This window comes from Bos indicus, chromosome 25, assembly GCF_029378745.1.
Source record: "Bos indicus isolate NIAB-ARS_2022 breed Sahiwal x Tharparkar chromosome 25, NIAB-ARS_B.indTharparkar_mat_pri_1.0, whole genome shotgun sequence".
Lineage (NCBI taxonomy): Eukaryota > Metazoa > Chordata > Mammalia > Artiodactyla > Bovidae > Bos > Bos indicus.
The window spans coordinates 28882861-28902738 of record NC_091784.1 but is presented as its reverse complement, the minus strand read 5'-3'; the positions used below and the strand labels follow the sequence as shown (position 1 = coordinate 28902738).

Here is a 19878-nt window from a genome sequence, read left to right as displayed (position 1 = left end):
TTCTAATTATTTGAGTTAAAATATCCTTACTTAAAATGACAGTGACAGTCTTTTGTCTCCTGCATTAGCAGGTGGGTTCTTTACCACTAGGAAGAAGCCTGGCACCTCTCTTGCAGCCTCCCAATTTGGGGGGGGATACTTCTGAAATCCAAAAAAATGTGGTAACTACTTCCTTAGACAATGATGCCTCCCAAAATAACAGAGGACTTCACACACACACCTTAAGACTCTCTCATTAATCTCTATTTTACTTAGATTGGGACACTGAAGGATTGAGAAATGGGAATAAAGTGAGTTTCAGCAATCCAAAATCACATGAGTTAATGTTGGGCTGGGCAGAGAACTTTCCTCAAGATTTGTTTCACTGGTTGATTTTTCTCATTCTTATCTTCAATTCTACTCACTCAAACCTGGGCTCAAACTTTCTCTTCCTAAAATAGGAACAGAAAGTTTGTGACTACATTCTTTACTACTACTGCTAGGTGGCAATCAATACTTAAGTCAAATAAAAAGATCTACTACTTGAGGCCTCCAATAATTTGCTTTTATTTAAAGCCTTTTTCACTTTGACAAAATAAAAACTTTTAATTAGGTTTAGTGTACTACTTCCAAAAGAAAATTGGTCTATAAATCAGACTCAAGCAAATTTCCACATTTCTCTATCTCCACTGTATATATATATATATAATGTATATAAATAGATAAATATAGTGTATATATACATATATATACATATGGCTTTACAAGTAGTTTACAAACAAGTCGGTCAAACTAGATAAATTTCTTGAATTTTACTGTACACATGGCAAATTTACTGTATACATAGCTATTTACTTCTCTTATTAGCATACTTCTCTTATTTCTTACCTCCTTTGGTGAGCAAATTTAAAATAGTCTATGTACACAGCTACACAATTAAATATTAGTTTCAGTCACAACATACTAAATTCACATTTAAAATTATAAAGAGATCCAGATTTTTCAGTCTTACACATAAACTTTTAATCTCACTTGATGCTATTTATATTATTTTATGGTGCCTTATTAAAATGAAATCAGAGCACAAAAACCTATATCTCACAGGACACATAACGGAAAATATTTAAAATCTGTACTTACTACATGACTCAAACCCACTCTTTTTGAAGGAGAGCCAATTTTAAGAACTTAAATATACAGTCTGGATAACATAAATCACTCTTTCCATGCCCAAAACTTAACAGATCTAGTAAAATTTATTATAGACTATAATGTATCCAAAAGCTAAAACTGGCAATAATTCTGCTTAAATTTCACATTAATCTAATATCAAAACTTATTTTATTTCTTCTTTTTTCAAACACCTGGTATATACTGCTGCACAGTCTTTTCATTATATATTTATTCAGCTAACTTTGGGTGCAAGGTACTTGAAGTATAAAAGTCCTTCCCAATGGATAGTGAAAATAATATACAAATGTTTACATAAAATACACTCAGCAGTCCTCAAAAGGATATCTGAGAGTCTGTTAGGTCTATTAACTTGGTTCAAAATACCCAACAACAAATGTAAACTTTTTGTTACTTTGTTGTATTTTAACTGTTAACTGGTATCTACGTTTTAAACACATTGTGTCTAATGTAGCAATAATGATAACTATTTTCCCACTAAAAAGTTACAGATGAGAAAGAGTACTTGGCTCACTAAGAACATTAAGGGGAAAAGATCCTCAGCCTGGAGCTTGTAAATAGTAACAAGACAAACTCCAATGCTAGGTTGTTCATATAATCACCAATATGTAGGTCAAAATAACTAGTGAGCTGTATACATGACTGTCTGCCTAGCAATTTACAGATCAACAGGAGAACTGCTCAAACGTGACTACCGCTAACAAACTCAAAATATTAGGCATAGCATGTCTCTATTAACAGTGCAACCTGTGTAACCTAGCAATTGTAAAATAATTTCTTTTACTTTTGCTACTTTTTAAAAAGGAACCCTCCTCAAAAAAAAAAAAAGCCGTCACTTTAAAGATGTAAATTCCTCTTTTTTTTCAAAGTAATTTGCCTAGGAAAATCTAACGCAGAAAATAAAGTGTAACAGATAAATCAACTACAACATGCTTAAAAACCTAAGATTATCAGTAAAACAAACCAATCCTTTCAGTTTAGCAATCTATGCATTTTTAATCTTCGGTGGGTATTTCATTATAATAACCGACAACGTTTAAAAGTCACCCTTATTCCCCAAACATCGTCATCACACATGACATATTTTACTGAAATTAAGCTGAGACTAGACCCAAACTCAGGCTACCGGGCACCCTGAAATATACGAGGGGGAATCCAAGAAATCAGATATGTTGAGTGCCGGTATCTTCTTCCAGAGTAGGGTCAAATTCGTGTTTGCCCGCAAATGTCACTGTCTCAAGAAGTCTGCAAAATTCCCATCAGCGCTCCAGAGTACAAAGAGGCCTGACCACGGAAACACCTGTCCTAGCACCGGGAAGACATTGGGAAATGCAACCTCCGAGCCCACGCCGGCCGCACAGCCTAGGGCAGCAGCGGCGACCCCGGACGAGGGGTGGACACTGACCCCACGGCTACTTCGAGCAGGGTCCCGCACCCCCGACCCGCCTCCGGGGGCGAGAACCAAGAAATCTGTCAAGCCAGCCGGGACCCACCCTCCGTGAGCCCCACTCGCTCCTTCCCAGCCTCCCCAACTGCTCTCGGTCCGCTCTGGCCTCCCCGGCTGCACTCTGCCACCTCATCCCTCCCTCCTCGTCGCTCTCGCGGCCCCGCCACCTCAGCCCTGGAGGCCTGCACTCTGGCCGCCCCCCACCTCGGGCCGCCGCTCTCCCCTGGCCCCGGCCGCGGCCCCCTGCCCGGCTCGCGGCGCCGTCGGTCCCTTCGCGGCCCGGTCCCCGCCACCCCCCCAGGCCCGAGCTCCCGCCGCGCGCTCCCCACCCCCAGCCTCCGCCCTCGCCCCGCTCGGCCGCTCCCGGCCCGCTCCCCCCAGCCGGGCTACCTGGAGGCAAGGGCGGCGGAGCACTTCACCCAGGGCCCCAGGTCGCAGAGGGCCCGGTGCTCGGGGTCCCGCTCCTTCTCCCGCTCCACGTGGTAGGCGTAGATGGAGAGCAGGATCCCGGCGGCGCACACTGCATACCGGGCCACCCGCTCCCAACGCGGCACCGACACTCTCAGCAGGACGGGCGCCGCCATCTTCCCCCCTCCGCCGCCGCCGCCGCCTCCTTCACCGCCGCCGCCGCCGCCGCCTCCCTCCGCCTCCACCTCAGCCGCCGCCGCCCGTCGGGGCCCGACCCAGCCGCTGCCGCTACCGCCACCGCCTCCGCCGCCGCCGCCACCGCCGCCGCCGCCGCCTCGCCCCATTGGCTCGACCGCCTCCTCCGGGCCCCGCCCCCACAGGCGCGCGGCCCAACGGCCCCGAAAGGAGAGAGCCCTGCCGGGCTGTGAAGGCGCGCGCGGGCGCGGAGGGAGGGGGCGGAGCGCGCAACCGCCCGAGAGGCCGGCCGACGGGCGGAGCCAGAGGCGGTGCTGCGCGCGCAGTGGGCGGGGCCAAAGAATGGGCGTGGCCATAGAGTGAAGGGCGGGGCTTTGGGGCGGGAGGGGAGGGGCAAGCAGGGGTGGGGTGGGGCGAGCAGGGGTCGGGTGGGGCCAGTAGGGGTGGGGTGGCGCGGGCGGGTCCTATAGGACTGGGTGCGAGGAATAAATTTCAAAGATATCAACGTGTGTGACTGGATAAGCCCTTGGCCCCACCTCCTGGGGGGGCTAATCAATGGCCATACTTTCCGCTATTTTTTATCATCACTTGATATTTCCTCACCCAATCCAAATTAACCTTGGCCATTGGCCAGAATTCCAGAGCCAAGCTCTAGAGCCACGCTTACGTTCCCTGATGTTCTCCATCACCACCTCCACGCACTTCGTATTCAACAAGTGCAAGCTGAACTATTTTTAAAAATTATTTCTGAATGCCTTGCTTCCCTGTGAGCTGAATTTGAGATGGCTTAACTAAAGAAGTCTGAGAGCCAAGGAATTGATGCTTTTGAACTGTGGTGTTGGAGAAGACTTTTGAGGGTCCCTCAGACAGCAAAGAGATCAAACCAGTCAATCCTAAAGAAAATCAACCCTGAATATTCATTGGAAGGACTGATACTGAAGCTGAAGCTCCAATATTTGGCCACCTGATTTGAAGAACTGACTCATTGGAAAAGACCCTGATGCTGGGAAAGACTGAAGGCAGGAGAAGAAGGGGATGACAGAGGATGAAATGGTTGGATTGCATCACTGACTCGATGGACACGATTTTGAGAAAGCTCTGGGAGTTTCTGATGGGAAGGGAAGCCTGTGTGCTGCAATCCATGGGGTCCCAGGGAGTCAGACAGGACTGAGCAACTGAACTGAACTGAAAACATAGGAAACAATAGTTCCTACATCAAATGTTGTTGTCAGAATTACATACAAGTTAAGAATTTGAGAACAAGATGGCAGGGGTGGGGGAAGTCGCCAGCATTCATGAGCCACTGAACAACAACAACATACTTCATGTAATACAGTAAAATATAAAAATGAACTAAAAAATTGGGATGACGAAAAAGCCTATTCAAAACATAAGGAAAGACCAGGAGTAAGAACATAGACAAGTAGGCCATAGAGTATCATATAATAATTAAAACTGAGCCACAAATCTGGCTCTGAGCTTCCTGGTGGCCAAAACTAAAAGAAAAACACATGTATGTTATTCTCACTGTCTCTAAGAAACATATTGTTCTTAGATATGGCTAGCTTTTTCCTGGTTGTAACTGCAAGGAGATCCAACCAGTTTATCCTAAAGGAAATCAGTTCTGAATATTCATTGGGAGGACTGATGTTGAAGCTGAAGCTTCAATACTTTGGCCACCTGATGCAAAGAGCTGACTCATTTGAAAAGACCCTGATGCTGGGAGAGATTGAAGGTGGGAGTAGAAGGCTATGACAGAAGATGAGATGGTTGGATGGCATCACCGACTCAATGGACATGAGTTTGAGTGAACTCCGGGAGTTGGTGATAGACTGGGAGGCCTGGCATGCTGCAGTCCATGGGATCGCAAAGAGTTGGACACGACTGAGTGACTGAACTGAATTGAACTGTCCAAGAGATTTGTTTCATGTAGTGATTTTGAGTAACTGATGTCCTTGTATTATGTATTGATCTGTAACAAACTTCGCCAAACTTAGTAACTTAAAGAAAGTGAAGTGAAAGTCACTCAGTCATGTCCTACTCTTTGCAACCCCATGGACTGTAGCCTGCCAGAGTCCTCTGTCCATGAAATTCTCCAGGCAAGAATACTGGAGTGGGTAGCCTTTCCCTTCTCCAGGGGTTTTTCCTGACCCAGGGATTGAACTCAGATCTCCTGCATTGCAGGCAGATTCTTTACCAGCTGAGCGACCAGGGAAGTCCAAAATAAAGGAAAATACATATTTCCTCATAGTTTCTGTGGGTCAGGAACTTTTTAGCTGGATTCCCTGGCTCAAGGTCTCTCACAAGGATGTCATCAGGATGTTCACTGGGGCTGCAGGCATCTCAAGGCAGGAGAATCTTCTTTCAAGCTCACTCACATGGCTGTAGACTGGATTCATGAGTTTCTGGCCACTTGCATTTCTCCATAAGAAGCTGCTAACTTCCCTGAGAGCAAGGGATAAGATAGAGAGAGAAATGGAAGTCACAGTCTTTTTTGTAACCTACTCTCAGAAGAGACAGCCCACCACTTTTACATATTCTATTACTTATATTGAACATCAGGAAGTTCACGGTTCACATATTGCTGAACCCTGGCTTGGAGAATTTTGAGCATTATTTTACTAGTGTGTGAGATGAGTTCAATTGTGCAGTAGTTTGAGCATTCTTTGGCATTGCCTTTCTTTGGGATTGGAATGAAAACTGACCTTTTCCAGTCCTGTGGCCACTGCTGAGTTTTCCAAATTTGCTGGCATATTGAGTGCAGCACTTTCACAGCATCATCTTTCAGGATTTGGAATAGCTCAACTGGAATTCCATCACCTCCACTAGCTTTGTTCGTAATGATGCTTTCTAAGGCCCACTTGACTTCACATTCCAGGATGTCTGGCTCTAGGTCAGTGATCACACCATCGTGATTATCTGGGTCATGAAGATCTTTTTTGTACAGTTCTTCTGTGTATTCTTGCCATCTCTTCTTAATATCTTCTGTTTCTGTACGGTTCATACCACTTCTGTCCTTTATCGAGCCCATCTTTGCATGAAATGTTCCTTTGGTATCTCTGATTTTCTTGAAGAGATCTCTAGTCTTTCCCATTCTGTTGTTTTCCTCTATGTCTTTGCATTGATGGCTGAAGAAGGCTTTCTTATCTCTTCTTGCTATTCTTTGGAACTCTGCATTCAGATGTTTATATCTTTCCTTTTCTCCTTTGCTTTTCACTTCTCTTCTTTTCACAGCTATTTGTAAGGCCTCCCCAGACAGCCATTTTGTTTTTTGCTCAAAATTCTCCAAACCAGGCTTCAGAAATATGTGAACCGTGAACTTCCTGATGTTCAAGCTGGTTTTCAAAAAGGCAGAGGAACCAGAGATCAGATTGCCAACATCCGCTGGATCATGGAAAAAGCAAGAGAGTTCCAGAAAAACATCTATTTCTGCTTTATTGACTATGCCAAAGCCTTTGACTATGTGGATTGCAATAAACTGTGGAAAATTCTTCAAGAGATGGGAATACCAGACCACCTGATCTGCCTCTTGAGAAATTTGTATGCGGGTCAGGAAGCAACAGTTAGAACTGGACATGGAACAACAGACTGGTTTCAAATAGGAAAAGGAGTACGTCAAAGCTGTATATTGTCACCCTGCTTATTTAACTTATATGCAGAGTACATCATGAGAAATGCTGGACTGGAAGAAACACAAGCTGGAATCAAGATTGCCGGGAGAAATATCAATAACCTCAGATATGCAGATGACACCACCATTATGGCAGAAAGTGAAGAGGAACTAAAAAGCCTCTTGATGAAAGTGAAAGTGGAGAGTGAAAAAGTTGGCTTAAAGCTCAACATTCAGAAAACGAAGATCATGTCAGCCGGTCCCATCACTTCATGGGAAATAGATGGGGAAACAGTGGAAACAGTGTCAGACTTTATTTTGGGGGGCTCCAAAATCACTGCAGATGGTGACTGCAGCCATGAAATTAAAAGATGCTTACTCCTTGGAAGGAAAGTGATGACCAACCTTGATAGCATATTCAAAAGCAGAGACATTACTTTGCCAACAAAGGTTCATCCAGTCAAGGCTATGGTTTTTCCTGTGGTCATGTATGGATGTGAGAGTTGGACTGTGAAGAAGGCTGAGCGCTGAAGAATTGATGCTTTTGAACTGTGGTGTTGGAGAAGACTCTTGAGAGTCCCCTGGACTGCAAGGAGATCCAACCAGTCCATTCTGAAGGAGATCAGCCCTGGGATTTCTTTGGAGGGAATGATGCTAAAGCTGAAACTCCAGTACTTTGGCCACCTCATGCGAAGAGTTGACTCATTGGAAAAGACTCTGATGCTGGGAGGGATTGAGGGCAGGAGGAGAAGGGGACGACAGAGGATGAGATGGCTGGATGGCATCACTGACTCGAGGGATGTGAGTCTGAGTGAACTCCGGGAGTTGGTGAAGGACAGGGAGGCCTGGTGTGCTGCGATTCATGGGGTCGCAAAGAGTTGGACATGACTGAGTCACTGATCTGATCTGATCTGATTACTTATATAACTTAAGTGTCCATGGATGAATGAATGGATAAAGGAAATGTGGTATGTATCCACAATGGAAAATTATTCAGCCACAAAAAAGGAAAGAAATCCTCCCATTTGAGACAACATGGAAAAACCTTGAGGGCATTATGCTAAGTGAAATAAATCAGAGAAAGTCAACTACAGTTGACCCTTGAACAAGGCAGGGTTTAGGGGCACTGACCTCACTGCGAAGTCAAAAATCCACATAACTTTACAGTTAGCCCTCCATATCTGAGGTTTCACTGCCACAGATGCAACCAACTGAGGATTGTGTAGTACTGTATATGTGTGTATTGAAAAAAATCCACGTACAAATGGACCTGTGTTGTTCAAACCTGTGTTGTTCAAGGGTCAACTGTACTATATAATCTCACACGTGGAAAATAAAAAAGCTGAAATCATAGAAACATTTATTGATGGTTGGCATGGGCTTGCAGGTAGAGAAAATGGGGAGATGTTGGTCAAAGGGCATAAACTTCCAATTATAAGATGAATTAGTTCTGGAGCTCTAATGTACCAAATGGAATCTGTAGTTAATAATATGTATTGTGTATGTGAAAGTTGCTTAGAGAGTTGCTAAATCTTAAATGTTCTCATTTCCTCTCTCCAGGCAAAGGTAATTAGATACGGTGATGGATGCATTAACTAATCTTATTGTGGTAATCATTTCACAATGTATCAGTTCAGTTCAGTTCAGTAGCTCAGTCATGTCCGACTCTTTGCGACCCCATGAATCACAGCACGCCAGGCCTCCCTGTCCATCACCAACTCCCGGAGTCCACTCAGACTCACATCCATCGAGTCAGTGATGCCATCCAGCCATCTCATCCTCTGGCGTCCCCTTCTCCTCCTGCCCCCAATCCCTCCCAGCATCAGAGTCTTTTCCAATGAGTCAACTCTTCGCATGAGGTGGCCAAAGTACTGGAGTTTCAGCTTTAGCATCATTCCCTCCAAAGAAATCCCAGGGCTGATCTCCTTCAGAATGGACTGGTTGGATCTCCTTGCAGTCCAAGGGACTCTCAAGAGTCTTCTCCAACACCACAGTTCAAAAGCATCAATTCTTCGGCGCTCAGCCTTCTTCACAGTCCAACTCTCACATCCATACATGGCCACAGGAAAAACCATAGCCTTGACTGGATGAACCTTTGTTGGCAAAGTAATGTCTCTGCTTTTCAATATGCTATCTAGGTTGGTCATAACTTTCCTTCCAAGGAGTAAGCATCTTTTAATTTCATGGCTGCAGTCACCATCTGCAGTGATTTTGGAGCCCCCCAAAATAAAGTCTGACACTGTTTCCACTGTTTCCCCATCTATTTCCCATGAAGTGATGGGACCGGCTGACATGATCTTCGTTTTCTGAATGTTGAGCTTTAAGCCAACTTTTTCACTCTCCACTTTCACTTTCATCAAGAGGCTTTTTAGTTCCTCTTCACTTTCTGCCATAATGGTGGTGTCATCTGCATATCTGAGGTTATTGATATTTCTCCCGGCAATCTTGATTCCAGCTTGTGTTTCTTCCAGTCCAGCATTTCTCATGATGTACTCTGCATATAAGTTAAATAAGCAGGGTGACAATATACAGCTTTGACGTACTCCTTTTCCTATTTGAAACCAGTCTGTTGTTCCATGTCCAGTTCTAACTGTTGCTTCCTGACCCGCATACAAATTTCTCAAGAGGCAGATCAGGTGGTCTGGTATTCCCATCTCTTGAAGAATTTTCCACAGTTTATTGCGATCCACATAGTCAAAGGCTTTGGCATAGTCAATAAAGCAGAAATAGATGTTTTTCTGGAACTCTCTTGCTTTTTCCATGATCCAGCGGATGTTGGCAATCTGATCTCTGGTTCCTCTGCCTTTTTGAAAACCAGCTTGAACATCAGGAAGTTCACAGTTCACATATTGCTGAAGCCTGGCTTGGAGAATTTTGAGCATTACTTTACTAGCGTGTGAGATGAGTGCAATTGTGCGGTAGTTTTAACATTTTTTGGCATTGCCTTTCTTTGGGATTGGAATGAAAACTGACCTTTTCCAGTCCTGTGGCCACTGCTGAGTTTTCCAAATTTGCTGGCATATTGAGTGCAGCACTTTCACAGCATGTATCAAATCATGTTGTATATCTTAAACTTAGCACAATGTTACATGTCAATTATATCTCAATAAAACTGGGGGAAAAAAGAAGTCCCTAGGTCCAGTCTATGCTGAATGGGAGGGCATTAGACAAAGGCATGAATACCGGCAGACAGATCACTGGGATCATCTTAAAGTCTGCCTACCGCAGTCCTCAAAAAGATCACCACTCTAACTGTCTGGTGGTTTTCATATAACTGAATGCACTCATTCTCCTGGTAGCCCTCCTCCTTCAGGATTCCTCTACTCACTTAATGAGATCTATTGACTATCTGGCTTCTTTGACTCATCATTATGTCTAAGAGGTTTATTCATGTTATTGTACACAGCTGTGTAGTAGTCTATTATACGATTAACCACAATTTTATTTATCCAGTCTGTCCACTGTTGGTGGACATTTGGCCAGTTTTTAGCTATAATAAGTGAAGCTGCTACAAACATTTTGTAAATGTCTTTTGGTGGCTGTATGGTGTCTTGTCTATTGAGAATACATCCATGAGTGGAATTAGAGTCAGACAGTATTAGTAAATATTGCCTAGGTTAATTCATGTCCTCCAAAGAAGTGATGCCAAGATGAAATCAGATGTCTAAGAGATATTTACAGGAGGTGATGTCTCTGAAGAATAAAAGGGACAGGGAAGAAGAGCAGGTATGGAGAGCCTCCAGATCACAGGGCAGGTCTGACCACTGTGAAAGTTCTGCAGTCTTAGCCAGGCTGACAGGGACCAAGGCAGGAGTGACCCAGTTCTAGTGGTCCTGCCAGGCACTGGGAGCAGCCTGAGGAGAGCACGGGCTCACCATGAATGCTGTGATGGATCCAAAGGTGTGGAGCAAGGGAACCTGTTGCTTGTTCTCACTCCCCACTGCTGTAGCAAGGGCCCCAGTAAAGCATTGCTTGAGGACTTCCCTGATGCTACAGTGGATAAGAACCTGTGTGCCAATGCAGGGGACACAGGTTTAATCCCTCGTCGGGGAAGATTCCACAGGCCACAGAGCAACAAAGCCCCATGTGCCACAACCCCTGAGCCTGTGCTCTAGAACCTGAAAGCCGCCACTACTGAGCCCCTGTGCTGACACTACTGAAGCCCATGCACCAAGAGCCCATGCTCCACAACAAAAGAAGCCACCACCGTGAGAAACCTGTGCTCGAAAGCGAAGAAGAGCCCTCACTCTCCAAAACTAGAGAAAGCCCACGTGCAGCAACAAAGACCCAGCGCAACCAAAATAATAATAATAATTTTTTAAGACTTAAAAAAAAAAGCAAAACAAAAACCAAAGGGGTGTCAGCTGGAGGCTACTGGCCATCTAGCCTCTTTGCAGCAGATTCTCTTGAAGGGAGACTGACTGAATTGACCTAGGCAGTATTTACTAATACTGTATGACTCTAATTCCATTCCTGGATATATTCTCCATAGACATGAGTCCATATAGCCACCAAAAAACATTTACAGAATGTTCATAACAGCTTTACCAGGGCCACCACACTGTTAGGCAGTTTTCCAAAGTGGTTGTACCAATTTAAACTATTAGCAAAGAATGAGAGTTCTGGGTACTCCACATCCTCAGCAACCCTCAGCAAGTTCCGTGCTTTAAGTTTTAGAAAATGTGGTTCTCTAGAGGGATCGTGGTGGTTTTTAAATTGCCTGTCCCTGAAGAGCAATGAATCTGAGCACCTTTCATATGCTTATTGATTACCTAGATTTTTCTCTTTTTTGAAGTGCTTATTTAAGCCTTGTTCACTCTTTAAAAAACAAGTTGTCTTTTTCTTACTGGTTTATAGAAGGTCTTTATACTTTTTGGATACAAATCTTTGTCAATATGTGTATTGAAGATATTGTTTCCAATACTTTGGCTTGCCCCTTTTCCCTGTTAATGGTGGTTTTTTGCCAAACAATTGAAGAAACTTCTTTGAATTCCTCATACACATTCTACTACCTTCACCTTGGAGCTTTCATACTCTTAACTGAGGCACTACTTAGATTTTTATTTTCTCCTGGAAGACTTTCCCACTTCTATTGTCTTAACTGGGACTCTGGTGACACAAACCCAGCTCATCAGGCTGGGGATTCAAACCCCATCAAGACTCTCTCTGTCCACTTTCATCTCTATGTGTCAATTTTGTTTTCTCAAGCCAGTTTTCTGCCTGTAGAAGAAAAAATGGTCCCATTATTTCTCCATTTGCACCCTTTTTTTTCCCTCTACCAGGAAAGGACTGCCTTTCCTCCCTTAAATTCAACTTTGAAAATTCTGATGAGGGACTTCTCTGGTTAAGAATTAATCTTCCAATGCAGGGGACACAGGTTCGATCCCTGGTTAAGGAACTAAAATATCCCACATGTGGCAGGGCAACTAAGCCTGCTCGGTGCAAATGGAGAAGCCCACACACTGCAACGAAGACTCAGTGCAGACTAAATAAATACATAAAGTAAGATAAAATCCTGATGAAGAATTCAGACAGCTCGACCAGACTCAGATCACTCACGAGCCCTGTAGCTAGAAAGAGTGCTGGAGACCTTAGCCCCCAGTAGCCCTACAAGAGAGTGTATGAAAACCAGTTCTCCCAAAAACACAAGAAAGCACTGTTCCCAGAAGCAGAAAGGGGTGGCTGGGCAGACAGGAAGCTACTGTGGGAAGAAGTTGGATGAGGCTGTCACTGTTGGAGGCTCACCAGGAAGAGCCCTTGTCTCTGTTCGGAAGAAGCTCCTCTGTCTTGTAAGTGGTTCATCAACCTTTCTATAGTGCCGAGTGGTAACTGACCTTCTGTGCTTGATGGGCACAACTCCAGGAGGTCACTTTGCGCCAGTCCAAACATGTAAGCTTTAAAACTTGTATTCAGGGAATTCCATGGCAGTCCAGTGCTTAGGACTCTGTGCTTCCACTGCCAGTGCCCAGGTTCGATTCTTGGTTGAGGAACTAAGATCCTGCAAGCCACATAATGCAGCCAAAAAAAAAAAAAAAAAAAACCCACACTATACACAGATGGAAACCACATCAATACATTGCTGGGTGTAGACTCTCAGAAAACAGTTTGGCAATTTCTCAAAATGTTAAACATAGTTACTAGTTACTATATGACCCCAGAACTCCACTCCTGAGTATATTCCCAAGAGAACTGAAAACAAGTCCACACAAAAGCTTGTCCATGAGTGTTCATAGCAGCATTATTCATAATAGCCAAAAAAGCCCATCAACTGATAAATGAATAAACAAAATGTAGCATATGCATACAATAGTGTATTGGTATTCAATCATAAAAAGGAATGAAACACTGCTATATGCTACAATATGGATGAACTTTGAAAACATTATGCAAAGTGAAAGACCCAGACATAACAGCCTAGTATTGTATCACTCCTTTTATTTATTTTAAATTATAGTTGCTAATGGGCTTCCCAGGTGGCACAGTGGTAAAGAATCTGCCTGCAACGCAGGAGACACAGGAGATGCGGATTCAATCTCTGGGTCAGGAAGATCCCCTGGAGGAGGAAATGGCAATCCACTCCAGGATTCTTGCTTGGAAAATCCCATGGACAGAGGAGCCTGGCAGGCTACAGTCTCTGGGGTCACAGAGTCAGACACGGCTTAGCGACTGAGCATGAACGTACACATAGTTGCTAATACAGTATTATATGTTACAGGTGTGCAATATAGTGAGTGATCCACTTAAAATTATTATTAAATATTGGCTATAGTCCCTGTGTTGTGCAATATATTCTTGAAGCTTATTTTTGTATCATTCCTTTTATGTATTTTTAACATTTTAATTATGCATTTATTCATTGGCTTCACTGGGTCTTTGTTGTGGCACACACGATTAGTTGCCCTGTGGCACGTGGAACCTTCCTGGGTCAGGGACTGAAACTATGTCCCTTGCATTGGCAGGCAGATTTTTAACCACTGGACCACTAGAAAAGTCCTGTATCATTCCTTTTAAATGAAATGTCTAGAACAGGCAAATCCCTAGAGAGAGAAAATAAAACCACTCTGAAAGGGTAAACTTTATGATATGTAAATTATATCTCAGTAAAACTTGTTTTTAAAAGGTGTACACAGAGCTTCTGTGTTATAATTGCTGACTTAATGTCTGCCTCTGCTGCTGCTACTGCTAAGTCACTTCAGTCGTGTTCGACTCTGTGCGACCCCATAGATGGCAGCCCACCAGGCTCCCCCGTCCCTGGGATTCTCCAGGCAAGAACACTGGAGTGGGTTGCCATTTCCTTCTCCAGTGCATGAAAATGAAAAGTGAAAGGGAAGTCGCTCAGTCATGTCCGACTCTTAGCGACCCCATGGACTGCAGCCTACCAGGCTCCTCCGTCCATGGGATTTTCCAGGCAAGAGTACTGGAGTGGGGTGCCATTGCCTCCTCCAATGTCTGCCTGTACCAACTGTAAATTCTGTGGGGAGGGTGCCTGGATCGTCTGTATTCCCAGCAGTAGGAGGTAGTACCTAGAACAACAATGGGCTTCCCAGGTGTCACCAGTGGTAAAGAATCCACATGTCAACGGAGGAGACGATGGAGACTTGAGTTCCATCCCGGGGTCAGAAAGATCCCCTGGAGAAGGAAACGGCAACCCACTCCAGTATTCTTGCCTGGAAAATCCCATGGACAAGAGGATCCTGGCGGGCTACAATCCATGGTATCGCAGAGAGTCAGACACAACTGACCACTCACGTGTTGTGTTGTGTTCTGGCACAATTGGCTCACAGGGTAAAGCATCTGCCTGCAAAGCAGGAAACCCGGGTTCAATTCCTGGGTTGGTAAGATCCCCTGGAGAAGGAAATAGCAACCCACTCCAGTACCCTTGCCTGGAAAATCCCATGGACCGAGAAGCCTGGTAAACCTACAGTCCATGGGGTCGCAAGGAGTCGAACACGACTGAGCGACTTGACTTTCACTTTCAAGAATTATTTGATGAATGGGTTACTGAATGAATGGGGCCAGCTTAAATACCACCTCATTTTGGAAACTTCTCCCCATCTGTGCTCCCAAAGAGCCACCTCCAATTCTTTTTCATGAAAGGACAGACTCAGGTTGGAAAGAGTCTCTAGTTTACCGTCACAATTTCTGGAGCCAGCATCCCATGCCATATGCCCTTCGGCCACTGCAGCTACAGCCCTTCATTCTTAGGGCTGGTTTTAAGGTCTCTTTCATCCACACCTGGAAATCTGTCTTCCTACTGAGCTCGGCTATGTATTTAAGCTTTCTTTCTTTTTTTTTCTCCTAAGCTCTCCTATTTATTTTTTTGTTTTTGGCTTATGAGATTTTAGCTCCCCAACCAGGGATCAAACCCAGCCCCTGGGCAGAGTCCTAACCACTGGACCATCAGGGAATGCCCTCAGCTTTTTTTTCTTAGAAGGTTTTATCTTGTGTTTCTGTATTTTCTATGTTGGCTCAATCCATCATACCAGAACCAGAAATCCCAAAAGATTTCTACAAGCTTGTTCATGACCCCAAACTTGCTCTGCTGGGTTACAACACTGTATATTTTCTGTCCAAGTTTTGAGAAAGGTCACAGCAAGAATACCTGTCTATGTTGTTGTTGTTTGTTTGTTAATTATTTTTAAAACAATTTTATTTATTTTTGGCTGCACGGGATCTTCATTTCTACACATGGGCTCTCTCTTAGTTGCAGCAGGCGGGGACCACTCTCTAGTTGCTGTGCATGGGCTTCTAAGTGCAGTGGCCTCTCCCACTGCAGAGTATGGGCTCCAGGCTCACAGGCTTCCGCAGCTGTGACACGTGGGCTCAGTAGCTGTGGTTCCTGGGCTCTAGAGCACAGGTTCAACAGTTGTGGTGCACGGGCTTAGCTGCTCCAGGGCATGTGGGATCATCCTGGATCAGGGATCAAACCCGTCTCTTTCACTACAGGTAGATCTTTCACCACTGAGCCACCAGGGAAGCCCTGGGACAGTTCTTAAACTGAAGACTCTCTCGGGAGGCAGGATCATCTCACAGGGTGCTGGCGCTGTGCTGAGACCCTTGTTAGGGCAGCCTGTCCAAGTTTTGAGAAAGGTCACAGCAAGGATACCGAGGGACCCTTTAGGTGTGGCAGTAGCTGGCTAGAAATCTTTTTTTTTGGTTGTGCCCCACAGCTTCTGGGTCTTAGCTCCCTGACCAAAGATCCAGCCTGTGCCTTCATCAGTGAAAGCACAGAGTCCTAGCCACTGGACCACCACGGGATTCCCTAGGAATCTTTTTATAGCAGGGTCTGTGAAATCCCAGGCTTCCCAGTGTCCTTTGAGAAAATCCCACTCACAGCGAATATCCTACTGAGATCGGATGGATGTGCCATTTTTCTTTCAAGGGATAATGAATTCTGATATCATTTCATTATGGCTGGTACAGAGGAAATGCTTTCTTACACACTGGATAAAGGACTTCCCTGGTGGTCCAGTGGTTAAGACTTCATCTTCCAATGTAGGGGGCAGGATTCAAACCCTGGCTGGGAGCTAAAATACCGCATGCCTCATGGCCGAAAAACCAGAACACAAACAACAGAAACTATATTGTAACAAATTCAATAGAGACTTTAAAAATCACCCACATCAAAAAGTATATTAAAGAAAATAAATACTAGATGAGGAGTGGACTAGATATCATGCTATGTGCACAGATGACCTGCCGACCCACCAAAGATGCTGTCCACTAAGCACACATGTACACGCCCAGCACTGTGTTGGCTTCTTGATATGTTATATATTTTCATAAGCTCGATGCAAGGTAGGTATCATTAGCCGCAATTTCCATGAGAAAGAAGTAAGTCTCAGAGGGCTAAGTACCTGACCCAATAACTGTACGAGGTAAACCTTCAATTAGTACCTACGCCCATCTGGTTTACGCATTCCCACCTTTCCACCAGGCGATGTGGCTTCCTTCTGAGAAAACATCTCTCAATTTGACATGGAAGCTCTGTTTTTCCCCCCAGAATGGATGGATTATTCACCAACCCTCCTCTTCCATCTACCCTCTGCATGTAACCAAGTTTCAGGGTCCTTTCCTGCTCCCGCTTCACTGTAAAAAACAATATAGCCCTGTGATATGAGGCAGGCTGGAGTGCTGTGCTAAATTGCCTCAGTCGTGTCCGACTCTTTGTGACACTATGGACTGTAGCCCACCAGACTCCTCTGTCCATGGGATTCTCCAGGCAAGAATACTGAAATGGGTTGCCATGCTCTCCTCCAGGGGATCTTCCAACCCAGGATTGAACCCATGTCTCCTGTGTCTCCTGCATTGCAAGCTAATTCTTTACTGCTGAGCTACAGGGGTAACTGCTGAGCTACTGGGGAAGCCCTGTGGTAGGCAGGACCCAGGATTAAATGCTGAACTCTGATGAAATTCCATCTGCTCACTGCCATCCCAGACACCGCCCTACGGCACCCTGAGGCGCCCCTGATGAGATCCTTGCTTCCAAGATCCATGAACCCAGCATGGCCACCCTGACCACCCAGTCTAAGCATGGCCCCAGAGCTCCAGTAGGAACCCTGATGTTGGCGACTTGCTCCTCCCCTGCCATCTTCTTCTCAAGTTCTTAACCTGTATGTAATTCTGACGGCAACATTTGATGTAGGAACTATTGTTATCTATGTTTTACAGATAAGGAAACTGAGGCTCAGAGAGGCTAAATAAACTGCCAAAAATCACATAGCTAGTAAGTTGCCAAACTGGGATTCAAGCTCTAGCAGGCTAGCTCCCTGATCCATGCTCCTAGCTCCTGTGCTATGAGCTAATACACATACATAGAATTGAGACTTCTCTTTCCTTAGCATTTACCACTATATGACATAATATGTGGGCTTCCCAGGTGGCGCTAGTGGTAAAGAATCTGCCTGCCTGTGCAGGAGACCTAAAAGACTTGGGTTTGATCCCTGGGTCGGGAAAATCCCTCGGAGGAGGGCATGGCTACTCACTCCAATATTCTCACTTGGAGAATCCCATGGACAGAGAAGCATGGCAGGTTATAGCCCATAGGTTCACACAGAGTCAGACACGACTGAAGAGATTTAACATGCACACACACATGACATAATATGTATTATTTTTAAAAAATCTTTTTTTATGTCTATCTCTCCCACTAGAATATAAGGCCCCCAAAGGCAGATATCTTCTGCTTTGTTAGCTACTGCATCAGAATCTCAAACAGGACCTGACCACAGAGCAGGTATGCAGTAAGAATACATTTGGAATGAACAAATGAATGTATGAGCATGAAAAAATGTTAGCTATATTTGCACAAGCTACCAGCCTACAGCAAATATCTTTTTTCAAATAAAAGAGAAGTTCTCCCCACCAGAGATTACTTTTTTTCACCACCTGGGAACAAAAGGCAAAAACTCAAGAAAGCCTTTACCATAGCATCTGACCTTTCTGCCTTTGGCACACCTCTCTCAAGTCCCCTGTTTTCCCAAGGATGTCAGTGTCCTTTTAGACGGCCACGAAACTCCCCTGACTAGTTGTCCCATATCTTCCTCAACTGTGATGACCTTTGCTGCCATTCTACCTCAACAGCCGACAGGAGTGGTCCTTGTGGTCCTTTTGAATGCCCAGGTTTCTAACATCTTAAACACCTATATTCTGCCCTTTGTTCTTCCCTGTCACGTCAGATTGCATTTTCCAAGATGGCGGCAAACAGATCTCCCGAAATGCTCTTTTGCAACGTGATATTGGCCCTGCTCCCATCCAGAGTTTGGGGTGATGTTCCTTCCCCTTAAATCGGAGAGAGTCTAACTGTGGCAGAAATGATACTCTGTATCTTTTGAGACCAGACCATAAACAACTTCTCCGTGGTCTTCTTGAGGTGCTTGCTGGTTGAAGCCAGTCACCATGCTGTGAGGAAGCCCAGGCCACACAGAGATGCCAACAGCCTCAGGTCTCAACTGACCACCAACATCAGTCACCAGACATGGGACTGAAGAAGCCTTTATGATAACTCCAGCCCCAGCCATAGCAACAGCATCAGAGACCCACATACGAACCACCTAACAGAATCCAGTTGTAAAAAAAAAAAAAGAGAGATTATTGTGTTAAGCCTCTAAAGTTTTCAAGTGATATATTATGAAGTAAGAATAATTGAAACACCCTTCTCTCCTTCTAGCTCTTCGATTCTCTCACTCACCAAACCTAGTCTCTCCATAGAGACCTGCTGTGTCTTAATCAATGTTTTCCCCATAGTCCCAGCACGAGAAAGGTTGGGACATCTCCCTGATGTCCAACCAATGTTCATGCCAATTTCAAGATCACTTTTTCATCCTGCTGGGTTAACCTGTGTATCTGTGTGTTCTCCCACATTCTATCACCTTGAATACTCAATCTATGTGACTGTAGAAAGCCCTGGCTTTACAGGGTCTTTCTCTAAGAATTTCTGAGATTCTTTAAAGGGGATCATGTGCCACCCATAAAGAGATGAGTTAATTTCTCATAAGCTGCACTCCAGTCAGCAGTGAAGCCAAATACAAGTTGCACCTGACCCTCCTTACACACCACACCACACTTTCTCTTCTTTTTTATTTATTTATTTTTTTCCTGCATCACGCCTCATGTGGGATCTTAGTTCCTTAACCGGGGATGGAACCCTCACCCCCTGCAGTGGAAGCACGGAGTCTCAACCACTGCACCACCAACAGGTTTCCACACACTTCTCTTCTTGCATTTGTTTTCTACACTATATGAGGATGAGAACACATTTGAGCTAATCAACATGCATGCTTTTGGTTTAAAGGAAAACATAATAAATAAACCCATACCAAGTTGCCAAATTCCTAGTAGGATTGAAACCTAGCCCCTCTAAAAGTGAGTTCCCTTAATGAGTCTATGACTAATCTGTCTCCAAAACTTTATTCCCTTTCTTGTCCCCTCTGACCTCAATCCTCTGCTAACTGAACACTCATCAGAGTCAGATGACAAGAATGAAAGTGTTAGTTGCTCAGTCATGTCTGACTCTTGGTGACCCATGGACTTTAGTCTGCCACGCTTC

At 44.7% G+C, this 19878-nt stretch overlaps 1 protein-coding gene across 3 annotated transcripts in view; it reads right to left on the bottom strand.

Annotated features, from left to right (window-relative positions):
• The window catches only part of VKORC1L1 (vitamin K epoxide reductase complex subunit 1 like 1), a 59676-nt gene extending 56419 nt beyond the window's left edge, over window positions 1-3257 (bottom strand). For 2 of the 3 annotated variants that reach the window (XM_070779975.1, XM_070779977.1), the window contains exon 1: window positions 3008-3257. In XM_070779975.1, coding sequence (XP_070636076.1) covers window positions 3008-3201 — 194 coding nt within the window. In that variant the 5' untranslated portion in view covers window positions 3202-3257. The remainder of the gene's footprint in view (window positions 1-3007) is intronic. The other variant, XM_070779976.1, reaches the window with a different exon arrangement.
• Between the last annotated feature and the right edge of the window lie 16621 nt (window positions 3258-19878).